The sequence below is a fragment of the Vidua chalybeata genome, chromosome 28 (genome assembly GCF_026979565.1).
Source record: "Vidua chalybeata isolate OUT-0048 chromosome 28, bVidCha1 merged haplotype, whole genome shotgun sequence".
NCBI classification, from domain to species: domain Eukaryota; kingdom Metazoa; phylum Chordata; class Aves; order Passeriformes; family Viduidae; genus Vidua; species Vidua chalybeata.
In genome coordinates this window covers 3,369,613-3,381,638 of record NC_071557.1, presented here as the reverse complement: position 1 = coordinate 3,381,638, position 12,026 = coordinate 3,369,613, and the positions used below count along the sequence as shown (strand labels likewise).

At 60.7% G+C, this 12,026-nt stretch overlaps 2 protein-coding genes across 5 annotated transcripts; both read left to right on the top strand.

Annotated features, from left to right (window-relative positions):
* Positions 1-333: 333 nt before the first annotated feature.
* Positions 334-3,049, top strand: SNRNP27 (small nuclear ribonucleoprotein U4/U6.U5 subunit 27). 2 transcript variants are annotated; one of them, XM_053966419.1, is made up of 6 exons: positions 334-818; positions 1,392-1,512; positions 1,800-1,912; positions 2,041-2,120; positions 2,203-2,267; positions 2,735-3,049. In XM_053966419.1, exons 1-6 carry the CDS (start codon positions 782-784, stop codon positions 2,787-2,789), a joined length of 471 nt encoding a protein of 156 aa, XP_053822394.1. In that variant the 5' UTR covers positions 334-781; the 3' UTR covers positions 2,790-3,049. The 2 variants fall into 2 exon arrangements, with proteins under 2 accessions (XP_053822394.1, XP_053822395.1); XM_053966420.1 differs by having other exon boundaries at positions 351-818; positions 1,803-1,912.
* A 959-nt stretch (positions 3,050-4,008) lies between these two features.
* MXD1 (MAX dimerization protein 1) lies at positions 4,009-11,718 on the top strand. Of its 3 annotated transcripts, none has more exons than XM_053966412.1 (6): positions 4,009-4,149; positions 4,239-4,335; positions 7,021-7,050; positions 8,075-8,189; positions 8,639-8,795; positions 8,880-11,718. In XM_053966412.1, exons 1-6 carry the CDS (start codon positions 4,077-4,079, stop codon positions 9,065-9,067), a joined length of 660 nt encoding a protein of 219 aa, XP_053822387.1. In that variant the 5' UTR covers positions 4,009-4,076; the 3' UTR covers positions 9,068-11,718. The 3 variants fall into 3 exon arrangements, with proteins under 3 accessions (XP_053822387.1, XP_053822386.1, XP_053822385.1); XM_053966411.1 differs by having other exon boundaries at positions 8,636-8,795; XM_053966410.1 differs by having other exon boundaries at positions 8,636-11,718.
* The last annotated feature ends 308 nt before the right edge of the window (positions 11,719-12,026 follow it).

The window sequence follows — 12,026 nt, the reverse complement described above, 5'->3', positions numbered from 1 at the left end:
ATTGGGATTCGAATGGGGATGGATGTGGATGCAGATGGAGGTGGGAATGGGATGGAAATGGGGATGGAGGTGGGAATGGGATTGGGACTGGAATGGGATGGGCCTGGGAATGGGAAAGGAACGATGGGACAGGTGTGGAAGTGGGAATGGGACAGGGCTCAGGGTGAGGATGGCATGGTGCCATGGGTCAGGAACGGGACTCCCCCATTCAGTGCCCTCACAGAAATGTCCCGGAGCCGCTGGCAGTGGGTGTGCCGGACACCGGGAAGGTTCCAGCAGCTTCTCAGAGAAGCCCCTCCTGAACCCCCCCACTACCGAACCCAGGCACGTTCGGGCTCCGGGCTGGGCCGGGCCGGCACCGAGCCGCGCCCGCCTGCTTGAACGCGGGGACCCGAACGGAGGATGCGGCTCCACCCGCCGGACAGGGCCGGGAAGGGAAGGACCGGCCCGTGAACGGGAAAAAAACGGGGCCGAGAAGGGCCGGGCCGGGCCGGCCACAGCGCTCCGGGCGCGCCGAGAGCGAGCAGCGGCCTGCGGCGGGTGACGGTGACGGCCCCGCCTTCCTCCCCTCCCCTTCCTGCCCTCCTCTTCCTCCCGGCCCTCCCCTCGCGCTCCGGGCTGGGCGGGCTCTCAGGGCGAGCGGCGGGACCGGGCCGGTGCGTCCCGATGCGGTGCTGACCGATCCCTCAGGCCGGGTCCCCTCAGGCCCGGTCTCCTCAGGCCCGGCCCCGCTCGGGCCGGCGGCGCCGTGGGAGCAGCAGCGCGGGGCTGAGGGGCGGCCATGGGCCGCAGCCGCTCCCGGTCACCGCCGCGGCGGGGTGAGGGGGCACCGGGGGGACCCAGGGAGGGACGGAAACGGCGGCGGAGGTCAGGGAGAAGCCGGGGGACGGGGCACGGGAGATCCGGGTGGAAGGGACAGGGGTAGGGGGGACTGAGACCCTCCAGGGAGGGGAGGCCCCGGTTCCTCGCTCTGGGGGAGAGCAGAGACTGCGTCCCTCATCCTCCTCTTCTTCCTCCTCATCCTTCTCCTCGGCTTCTCCTGTTCCTCTTCTCCTTTTCCTCCTTCTCCCCCTCCCCATCCTTATTTTCTTCTCCTCCTCTCCTCCTCTTCCTCTCCTCCTGCCACCCCTCTCCGTCTTGCTCAGGTTTTTGGGGACCACCACCCCCTCCTGGCTGATCCTCCCCGGTGATTTCCCCCTGGATGATTCCCCCGCTCCAGCTGGAGATTTTTCCTGCTGCTCCTTCCCTCCTGGGGGTGCCCAGAGGGGTCCGTGAGCCCAGAACTGTCCCGGAGGGTGGGAAGGGCTGTCCCGGGCTCTGCGCTGGGATTTTCTGTGGGATTTCCTTCGGGAAGCGGGCAGGGGAGCAGCAGCTGACCCTTCCCCGGGCAGAGCGCCGGCGCTCGCGTTCCACATCCCGGGACAGGGAGAGGCGGCGGCGGGAGCGATCGCGGTCCCGGGACAGGGACAGGAGGAGGAGCCGGTCCCGCTCCCCACACCGGAGGCGATCCAGGTGAGGGCAGGGACTGTTAAGGTGAGGGTGGGGACTGTCCAGGTGAGGGCAGGGATGATCCAGGTGAGGGGAGACATCCAGGCGATGTCAGGAATGATCCAGGTGAGGGGAGACATCCAGGTGATGTCAGGGATGATCCCGGTGAGGGCAGGGACACCAGGTGATGGCAGGGATGCCAGCGTGGGGTGGGGACAGCTAGGTGAGGGCACCCTGGGTGATGTGGGGACAGCAGGAGCTCCAGGTGGGGATTCCAGGTGGGAATTGCAGCCCCAGCTGGTGTGCCCCAGCAGGTCCCCACGCCGGCACCGCTCCAGCTCCTCGTCGCCAGTGCGGCCCAAGGAGCGCCGGGATGAGGAGAAGAAGGAGCTCAAGGACTCCAAGAAGGAGCGGCAGATCACAGGTGAGGGGGGGATTTTCCTCCTGGAGCACCCCCAGGTGCCCTGTGGGGCCAGGACCAGCCCAGGGACACCCGGATTTTTGGGAATGCCAACATCCGTGCTTGCTCAATCCACGATTTTCTTCCCTCAGAGGAGGATTTGCAGGGCAAGACAGAGGAGGAGATCGAGATGATGAAGATGATGGGTTTTGCCTCGTTCGATACCACCAAGGTGAGCGCCGCTCCGGGGGCTCTGCAGTGTCAGCTGCCCTATTTGGGGATAATCCATGGGATTTTGGGACGTTTCTCCCCAGGGGAAGAAGGTAGACGGCGCTGCCAATGCCTACGCCATCAACGTGTCCCAGAAGAGGAAGTACAGGTGTGTCCCCTGCTTTGGGGTAGAAAGAGGGGTTTGCTTTGTGAGGTGGCTGTGGCCACTGTCTCACCGTGATCCGCCTTCCAGGCCTGGGGAAAACAGCAATTTTGTGAGGTTTAGACTCAAAAGCAGAGGTGAGAGTTCTCCAGACCCCCCTGGGAATGGGGAAATCAGGAGGCTGAGGAGTGAGGGGCAGGTGGGATGTGCCCAGTGAGGCCTGGACAGGATCAGAGCAGCGAGAAGCGAACTGTTCACCTGGTTTATTCCCAAAAAACACCCAGATTGTCAATTCTGCTCCCTTTCTGATGGGAACCTGGGCTCCTCTGGAGCAGCTCCTCGCTGGGAGCCTTCCTGCCCTTCTTTTGGTCAAATCCATGGGGAATTGGAGCCGCTGAGCCCCGTTCCCAGCCTCCCCCAGGTGTTTTTGTCCCGATTTCCCTGGGGCTGACTCTGGCTCCATCCTCGCCCAGGCAGTACATGAACAGAAAAGGAGGATTCAACAGGCCCCTGGATTTCATCGCCTGACACTGGCACACAGCTCCCACCACAGAAGGATTTTGCTTCCCTGCACTCTCCTGGGTGGCTCCCATACTGGATTCCAGCAGAATTTGGGTTATTCCCAACAAATCCCACAGCCAGAGCCACCACGAGTTTTCGTTTCCCAGATGTTTGTTATTATTTTTTTTACAACAGAGGTCAGTTTCTGGCTGGGATTTTGCTGTGTTCTCCCTGGTTTTGGTTTGTTTCCCTGTTAATAAAACCCCGGATGTATTTTTTTCCTTTAATTTTTATCATTCAGAGGTAAAGCAGGGCCTCCATTCCCCCTTCCAGAAATCCTTGGGGTTGATACAGATCAGCTCAATCCCGTGTGAGCCCTGGGGTCGCAGCTCTGTGGGGGTGTCTGTCCCCATCCCGGGGTCCCTGTCTGGGGGGGTTCCCTGTCCCAGGGGGTCTGTCCCCATCCTGGGGGTCTCTGTTCGGGGGTCTTTGTCCCTGTCCCCATCCCAGGGCTCTGTCCCCATCCCGGGGGTCCCTGTCTGGGGGGGTTTCTCTTCTCTGGGTTCCCTGTCCAGGGGTCCTGGTCCCTGTTCCCATCCCCATCCCGGGGTTCCCTGTTCGGGGGTCACTGTCCGGGGAGGGTTCCTGTTCCCTGGGTTCCCTGTCCCCATCCCGGTCCCTGTCCCCGTCCCCATCCCGGGGGTCCCTGTCCGGGGCGGTTCCTGTTCCCTGTCCAGATGTCCCTGGGTTCCCTGTCCTCATCCCGGGGGGTCCCTGTCCGGGAGATGTTCTGGTTCCCTGTCCAGAGTCCCGGTCCCTGTCCCCGTTCCGGGGGTCGCTGTCCGGGGGGGTTCCGGTTCCCGTCCCCATCCCTGGGATCCCTGTCCGTCCTTACGTTGCCCGACGTAGCCGAGGCCCCGCCCCCTCCCCCGTCTGGCCTCGCCATTGGCTGAGCGGCAGGAAGTGAGTCAGGGCAGAGCGTGCGGCCAGCGGGGCGTGACCGGCTTTGTGGGCGGGGCGGTGCGGGGGGGCGGGCCAATGGCAGGAGGGCGTGGCGCTCCCGTCCAATAGCAGCGAGCGGGGGGCGTGTCCTCAGGCGCGGCCACGCTCCCTCTCCGCCGCTCGTGGAGGCGCTGGGCGTGGCCGCCCCTCTCCCTCCAATCAGCGGCGTGGATGGGCGGGGCCTGCCTCAGCCTCGACCAATGAGCGGCGGTGGGGGCGTGGCGCGCGCGGGGTCTGGCGGAGCGGCGCTCGGGGCGGGCAGAGGCCGCCGCTCCCCCCCCGGCGCCGGTCGCGGCCCGTCCCGGCCCCGCCATGGCCGCCCCCCCCCGCCTCGGCATCCAGATGCTGCTGGAGGCCGCCGAGTTCCTGGAGCGGCGGGAGCGAGGTACCCCCCGCGCGCCCCCCTACCTGCTGCCGCCGGTGCCCCCGGCCGGGCCCCGCGGTGACCCGCGCCCGCTGTTGTGTCTCCCGCAGAAGCCGAGCACGGTTACGCCTCGCTGTGGCCCGGCGGGAAGGACGGCGAGGCCCCGCGGCGCCGCGCCAAGGCCCGGAGGAGTGGCGGCGGCGGCAGGTGACGGCAGCATCGGGCGGGGCGGGGGGGACCGGCCCGAAGGGGCCCGGCCGTTGTGGGGCCCGGCCGGGGCAGCTCCGGCGCCGCGCGGCCCGGCCGGCTGAGCCCCCCGCTGTCAGCGGGCGGGGGTGGGTGACAGGCCCAGGGGGCTCCCGTGTCCGTGTGCCCGGTGGGGCCGCTGTTCCTGGGCCTCCGGCCGGGCCGGGGTCACCGCCCCGGTCCCCGGGCTCTGATGGGGCCCCGCTGTCACCGGGTGTGCGCCAGGGCCGGGGGTCCCTCCTGTCATGACGCTGCTCGGTTTCTGCCGAGGTCCCTCTGTCCCCAGGGGTGTGACAGGCCCCGGGGCTCCTGTCCCCATCTGTCACCGGGCCTGGGGCTGGCCGGGCTGACTCCCCGGTCCCCGGTAGGGCCCCCCCGCCGTCCCTGGGGGTGTTACAAGGCCGGGGGCCCCCTCCTGTCCGAGGTGTTTGGGGGACAGGGAGCCCCTCCTGTCCCTGGGGGTGTGACAGGCTGGGGGGCACTGTTGTCATCCGGTGACCCGGCTCAGGGAGGTCCTGCTGTCACCGGGTGTGTGACAGGGCTGGGTGGGGCTCTGCTGTCACCAAAGTCCACCTGTCAGCGGGTGTGACACCGTGGGTGGGACCTTTCTGTCCCTGGGTGACCGGCTCGGAGAGGTCCTGCTGTCACAGCCCTTGCAGGGCTGGAGGGGACCCTCCTGTCACCTCCTGAGTTACCCACCCAGAGCCTCCCCTGTCCCTCCGTGGTCGTTCCCCCCTCTTGCTCCGCGCTGGTTTTAAATCCTGCACCACCTTTCCTCCGAGCTGGAGTCGGCTCCCAGCACCCAGACCGAATTCCAGGAGCAAACCCCACACCCCGAGCCTTGATTCCATCCCTCCAGCCGCCCTCCAGCCATGGGATCCTCAGCTGCTCCTGGCGAGGGCTGCCTGCAGGACGTGTCCCCAGCCCGGGGGACGCTCTGAGGGGCGGCAGGTCCATCGCGACACGTCCTCGGGCGCCAGGGAGGAGCCAGGTGCTGGTGGCAGCACATCTGTCACCCTTTTCCTGCTCGGGAGCGCTCCCGTCTGCACGACGCCACCGCCGCCGACCTTTGGCAGCTGCCGGGATGGACCCGCCTGGGTTTGTGATCCCCGTGTGCCCCGGGGCTGGGGCGGCTCCTGCCCGGCCCTTTCGGAGCTCGGGAGCCCCTCGGGGGGCAGAATCAAACGGTCTCCAGGGGAATCCGGGGCTTTGTCCTGCCCGGACACGCTCCGGGTTTCCTTCTGGGAATATTTGGTTTGCTTCGGGCCGGTCTGTTGCGGTTTTCAGGAATAAAAAGCACATTCCGGAGGGAAAGCTGGTGATCAGCTGAGGTTCAGGCTGGTGGGAATCCAAACCAGTGACTCTGTGGGCATGAGATCGCTCGGGAGAGGATGTGGGAGGCACAGGTGTGGGAGCTCCACCTGCCCCGGGGTGAAGCTGCCATCCCCTCTGCTACTGTTTATTTTATCCAGAATTTAAATCCATCAATTATTTTTTTTTTTTTTTTTCCCTCTAAATATTGGTGATGGCAAATGCAAGCCCAGAAGGGAAAACAACCCTTCCAGGAAGGATCCAGGCAGAAAATATGATTGATTTGTAATTAAGGATTGTGGAGGTGATGGGAGCTTCACCCCTGTCTGTACCTGTGCTCAGCAGGTGTTTGGATAATTTGGAATCAAGGGAAAAGCTCGTAAAGCTGCAGCCCCTTGGTAAAGGGCTGGGTGTGAAACATGCAGATTTATCCAGGGAGAAACTGAATGGAGACACTGTCCAGGAGCTGAGCCCTTCCAGTGGGTCAGGATAATCCCATGGAATGGGAAGTGTCTCTGCTGGGATAGGACATTTCTGGGGACGTGGGAGATGTGGCCAAAGTGCCAGCAGAGCCACTGGAGCAGGGTGATCCATCAGGAAAGGCTGCTGGAAAAGGGGAGGAGACCTTGGAGAGCATCTCCCACTGCTGTGGTGGTGACATCTTTGGTTTTCCCTTTGGTGACATCCCTGGTTTTTCCAGCACTCCCAGATCCCGTGGGGCCATCCCAGTAGACATCCTCATCCAAACAGCCTCTGGGTTATTCCCACATTTAAGTTTTCAGGCACATTAACAGCATTTTTTACCAAATTGGAGTGGAGCTTCAGAAGGTTTAGGGAGACAGTGGACAGGGGAGCAGCTCTTCCCTGAGCACTACTCCTGGGAATGTGACCTCCTGTGGCTTCCTCCTGGATTTCAGTGGAGGGAAAATCAGTCCTAGCTTGTGTTCTCCACCTTTTCCCAGCTCCATGGAAGTTGGGAGCTTCAGGGGGATTTGTTGTGGGTTTAATGTGTTTGGGGTCTCCTCCAGAGCTGCTCTGTGCTGTTGGACACAGGGAAGGCTTTTTCCAATTTATGTTCCTGGGTTGAGGGACAGGGATGAGCTGCTGATCCCAATCCCAGCTCTATAACTTGGGTGTCTGGTTTAAAATCCCACTTCACGGTTTTCCTGACCCTTTTATTGCCACTTACCCGTCTGCATCCCACCACTCACCATCCCTGGAAGCCCCCCAGCTCTACAGCTTTTCCAGGGAGCCTTTGCTAATTCCCACATGTTAATCCCAACTGTTAATCACTAATCAGCCAGAAGAATTAATAACTTCTTCCTTCTTTTCCAGGTCGACACACAATGAGATGGAAAAGAACAGGTGAGTGCCAGCAGTTGTCAGGAGCCGGGCTGGGGGGAATTACTGCTTCTCCAGGGGTGTTCCGCCATCCTGAAATGGCTTGGCAGGGAAGGAATGGGATAAAGGACACCAAGGATTAAAGCATTCCCCGTCCCTGGTTGTTGGGAATGGCATCCATCTCCACAGCTCTGCTTATTCAGGAAAATTATCTTTTCACAGGCTCATCTTTGAGCCAGTTTGGGATTATTTATCCCGGGTAAATCCCACTTTTTTTGCCTGTGTTGTCATCCCGAGGCCCTTTGGGTGAGGAAATCCCTGTTGACTCCCAGCGTATCCCAAACAAGACCAGCAGGTCATTGCAAAATCCCTTTGTAGCTGCCCGGGATGGGGCGGTTCAGGGATGGGTGTTACAACCCCTTCCCAAGGATCTGACCTACATGTTGGGATTGGGAATGGACCCAGGGAAACTGGGATGTACTGGGAGAACCCCTGCTTTTTTCAGCAGAAAAAGGGATTTCCTCGAGGAGCTGGAGCCTCCCTCCTGCATTAACCTGTTAAAGCAGAGAAAACCCAGATGTTACAGGAAGAGGGAGGATTCCTGGAGCACAGCCAGTGCCCCTGCAGGGATCTGGGATTTTTGTATCCAAAACCACCCTGTTCCCACTAAAAATAGGGAAAGGAAGCACTCCCGAGGGATTTGCAGCTGGGTATTAGCCTGGGCAGCTTCAGCTGTCAGCAGGAGCCACCCAGCACTCGTGAGATGGAAGACAATGACCAAAAGTGGATATTCTCACCCAGAATCCCAAGGTCATTGGCATCTCCTTGCCTGGGATTGCCCCAGCAGCCCGGGGTGCCAGCAGGGTTTATCCAGGAGCTTTTCCCAAGGCATCCTTTTGCCTGGCTGCAGTTCTCTCCCAGTTTCTGGAAGCCTGTGGAGGCTGGGGAGGCTCCTGGTCAGGTTTAGCTCCCAGCACCCCGTTTTTCCCCAGCAGTGGGGTGGGAATGCCTTTCAGGAAGCTGAGCCAGCTGTGTGCTCCCGTTGCAGGCGTGCCCAGCTCCGGCTGTGCCTGGAGAGGCTGAAGGGGCTGGTGCCGCTGGGCGCGGCAGCTGGGCGGCACACCACGCTCAGCCTCCTCACCAGGGCCAGGCTCCACATCCAGGTGAGCCCTACATCGGGGTCCAGCACCGGGCTGGGAGCTGAGAGCTGCATCCCAGTACAGGGCATGGGCTAGGAGAGTGCTGGGTTGGGCTGGGATAAGTGAGAGAGCACTGGGATTGTGATGGGATAACGGGGGAGCGCTGGGATGGGGCTGGGGTAACTGGGGGAGCTCTGAATTGGGCTGGGATGACTGGGAGAGCACTGGCACCAGGCAGGGATAACTGGGAGACAGCATTGGGCTGGGATGACTGGGAGGGTTGGAATCCCTACAGCTCCACATCCCAAACGTGCTGAAGATGGGAGCCCCCTCGGGAGCCGGCGGTGGCTGCGCCGGAGTGGGTTGGGTGGGAATTCCGGGTGGCTTCGAGGGAATGCCGGGCTCAGGGTGCTGGGAATGCCGGGTGGTTCTGACAGAATGCTGGGCTCAGGGTGCCCTGTCCCCCACAGAAGCTGGAGGACCAGGAGCGCCGGGCCCTGCACCAGATTGAGCAGCTGCAGCGGGAGCAGCGGCACCTCCAGCGGCAGCTGGAAAAGCTGGGAATGGAGTGGGTCAGGATAGACAGCATCGGCTCCAGCCTCTCCTCCGAGCGCTCTGACTCGGACCAAGGTGAGAGCCCGCACTGGGGCACGGCCGGCGGGAGGCCTGGCCGTGCCGGAGCCCCAACCGCTCCTGTTCCCGTTCCCCCGGCAGAAGAGATGGATGTGGATGTGGAGAGCACGGACGACCTCCCGGCCGACCTGGACTGGAGCAGCAGCAGCCCCAGCGACTCGGACGAGCGCAGCAGCCTCCAGAGCCTGGGCAGCGACGAGGGCTATTCCAGCTCTGGCGGAACCAGGGCCAAGCTGGCAAGCAGCCGGAAGCTTCCCGTCGGCATTTAGGGAGCGCTTCCCCCCGCCACGGCACCAGATCCCGTTAGCCAGCACACCGACCCCGCTGGCATCCCCTGCACGGAACCGCCCGCGCGTCTCGCCGGCCCGGCTGCTCCCGGGGCTCTGTTCGCACCAGCCCAGCCTCCCATGCCTGGCCCTGCCTTCAGCCGTGCCCGAAGCGCCCAGGAATATCCCGGCAATAACAGCAACCTCAGGAGCCTCCCCTGGCTTCTTCCCCAGGCTGTCACTGCCCGGTATTCCCAATCTTCTCCACCTTTGGGTGGCCACGTCACATTCCCAATCCTCGGGAGCCGGAGAGCTGAATTTGTTGGGAGCAGCTCCGAAGAGAGAGCCGGTGCTTTGTGGTTTCCATCCATGGCGGAGCTGGGAGCACGGAGCGTTTCGGGCACGGGGATCAGCCTCAGTCGGGGCTCCCTTCCCCCGACTCTAAATATTCAGGGACCCCATCCCAGCCCCCCCGGAGCATTCCTGGCTGGGGAACAGGCTCAGAACCATCCCCACCCCCCGGCTCGGCCAATGTCCCACCTCCTGGAATGTGGCACGGCGTTCCAGACTCCTGGAATTCCCTTCCCACGCTTCTAGTCTCGGGGACCGTTTCTTCTACCTCGGAGGGAGCCCAGGGCCTCTCTCCACCCCTTCAGCACAAAGATGATGCCTCTGCTCAGCAATAACCCCGCAGCACCCCCCGGGCCGTGCCCATCCACCCGGGATTGTTCCAGGCTCCTGGAAGGTTCCAGAAGCCACCACAGGGAGGGAAACCCGGCGGGCAGGGGGGGTTCACAGCCGTGGTGTGGATTCTTTTCCCAGTGCACTGCAGGGAGCATTCCCACCACTTCCCGCTTTTGGAGATGCTCTGGGAAATGTTAACGTGTAGAGAGCTCTGCTTCCAGCACCTTCCTTTTCCCCTCGAGCCGGTCCAAGGGCTTTTCCAGCCCGTGGAGCCGGCTGAGGAATCAGCACGGAGCCCTCCCGGGGCTCTTCCCGGCGCTGGGATAAAACCCTGCCCCTCTGCAGGTCCATTTCAGGAAATGCAGGTGCTGAAAGGCATCGAGAAGCTCCATGGAGTGCAAGGGGATGAGGAGCAGGAGACTCCAGTGCTTTTTCTTTTCCTTTGTCCTTTCCCCTTTCCCTTCCTTTTTTCTTTCCCCTATTTTTTCCCTTTTCCGCTTTCCTTTTCTTGTTTCTCTTTTCTCCTTCTCCTCCTCCTCCTTCTTTTCCTTTCCTTCTTTTCTCCTTTTCTGTTTCCCTTTCCCCTTTTCTCATTTCCCCCCTTTCCTTTTCTTGTTTTTCTTTTCTCCTTCTCCTCCTCCTTTTCCTTTCCTTCTTTCTTCTTTTTCTCTTCCCCTTTCCCCCTTTCTCATTTTCCACCTTCCCTTTTTAACACCCCAATCCCATTCCTGGCTCACATGGGGAAGTGGGAAGCCACCCACAGGCCCCACAACTTGCCCAAATCCCCCAGGTTCTGGCTCTTTTTTTTCCATGTGCTGGCTCATAAGAGGAAAAAAAAAAAAAAAACCCAAACCACAAAGAATTTTCCTTTGAAGCTGCTGGAATTTTCCACCCTCTGGCATTGTCACAGACCGTGGGCACCTGAGCTCAACCCCCTGCACGGTCAAAAAGAGGGAAAAAAAGGCAAAAATATGGAAAACACAGAGAGAAAGAGGAATACCAGCCTATGGGGGCCACAGCTCAGGTGGCTTTTGCCTCCACCTGGGGAATCCCAGTGGAACCCTCTGGGCAGGTGATTCCCAGCATTGGGAAGGCCCTTCCAGAGGTACAAAACATTGATTTTTGGTTGGTTTTGGACATTCTGAAGGTTTGGCCTCAGCACAAATTAGGGGTTTTGGCTGGTTTGTGCCTTTCTGAGTTCCCAATGCCTTTTTTTTCCCCCTTTTTCCCCCTCCTGTCCCAGCCTGACCCTTCCCAGCCCTTTGCACTGTCAGGCTGTGCTCCGGGAACCCCAAAACGCTGCACTAACCCGGAATCCCCGGGTCCCTGTGGTGGTGCCAGCCTTTTCCTGGAATTCACTGATCCACCAGCATTCCTATGAAATAAGCTGCAGGAAGGACTTTTTTATAGGTTGTGACAAAAAAAAAAAATCCAGGGAGAGGGGGGAGTCGGATCGGGGCACGGACAGGTGGGAATCAAAAACTCCCATTTTTGGGCTGTTTTTCCTTTCTTTTTGCTTAGGGAAGGCAGATCCCGAACCGCCAGCTCCCGGGAAGCACCAAAATGTTCGTTTCAGCCTTCATTTTTCCAGCGGAGCCACCCCATCTCCACTCAAGCTTTCCTTTATTATTCTTTGGGACACTTCTTATTTGTGCTTTTTCCATCATTTTTTCTGTTCTTTTTGCTTCTCAAAGAGTGGATCCATCCCAGCCTGGCTCCGTTGGGCAGCTGGGAGCGGACACCCATCCATTTCCAGCCGTTCCTGCTGTAAATATCCAAATATCCCACTGCAGGGCTGAACCCCCGTGTCAAGCCAATAGAATGGTGCTTTTTTGTTTGTTTGTTTGTTTGGGTTTTTTGTTTTAATTTTTTTTTTTTTTAGGAATTCCGTGTTTTAGGAGATCTTTGCTGTGTCCATGGATATTTCTGTCTTGTTTGATTGTTAGGAAATAAATTATTTCGTTACGAAAGAGCCGAAATTGCTGCGGGAGGGGAGGGGACGGTGAGGATGGGGGTGGCAGAAGGACGGGGGTCGCATGGGGGGGACAAGGACAGGACAGCCCAGGGTGAGAGGGTGGCACGGGATGGGGTACAAAGGGTGACAGAGGGGCACGGGGCCACCTGGGACCCAGCCCAGTGCCACACCTGGAGCAGGTGCCCCACCCTTGGGGCCACACCTGCCCTGAGGGCTCTCGAGTGACAAGTGGGGTCACAGTGGAGACCGGGGAGGGACCTGCCGGGAAGGGGAGTAGGGAAGGGACAGGAGGCACAGTCAGGG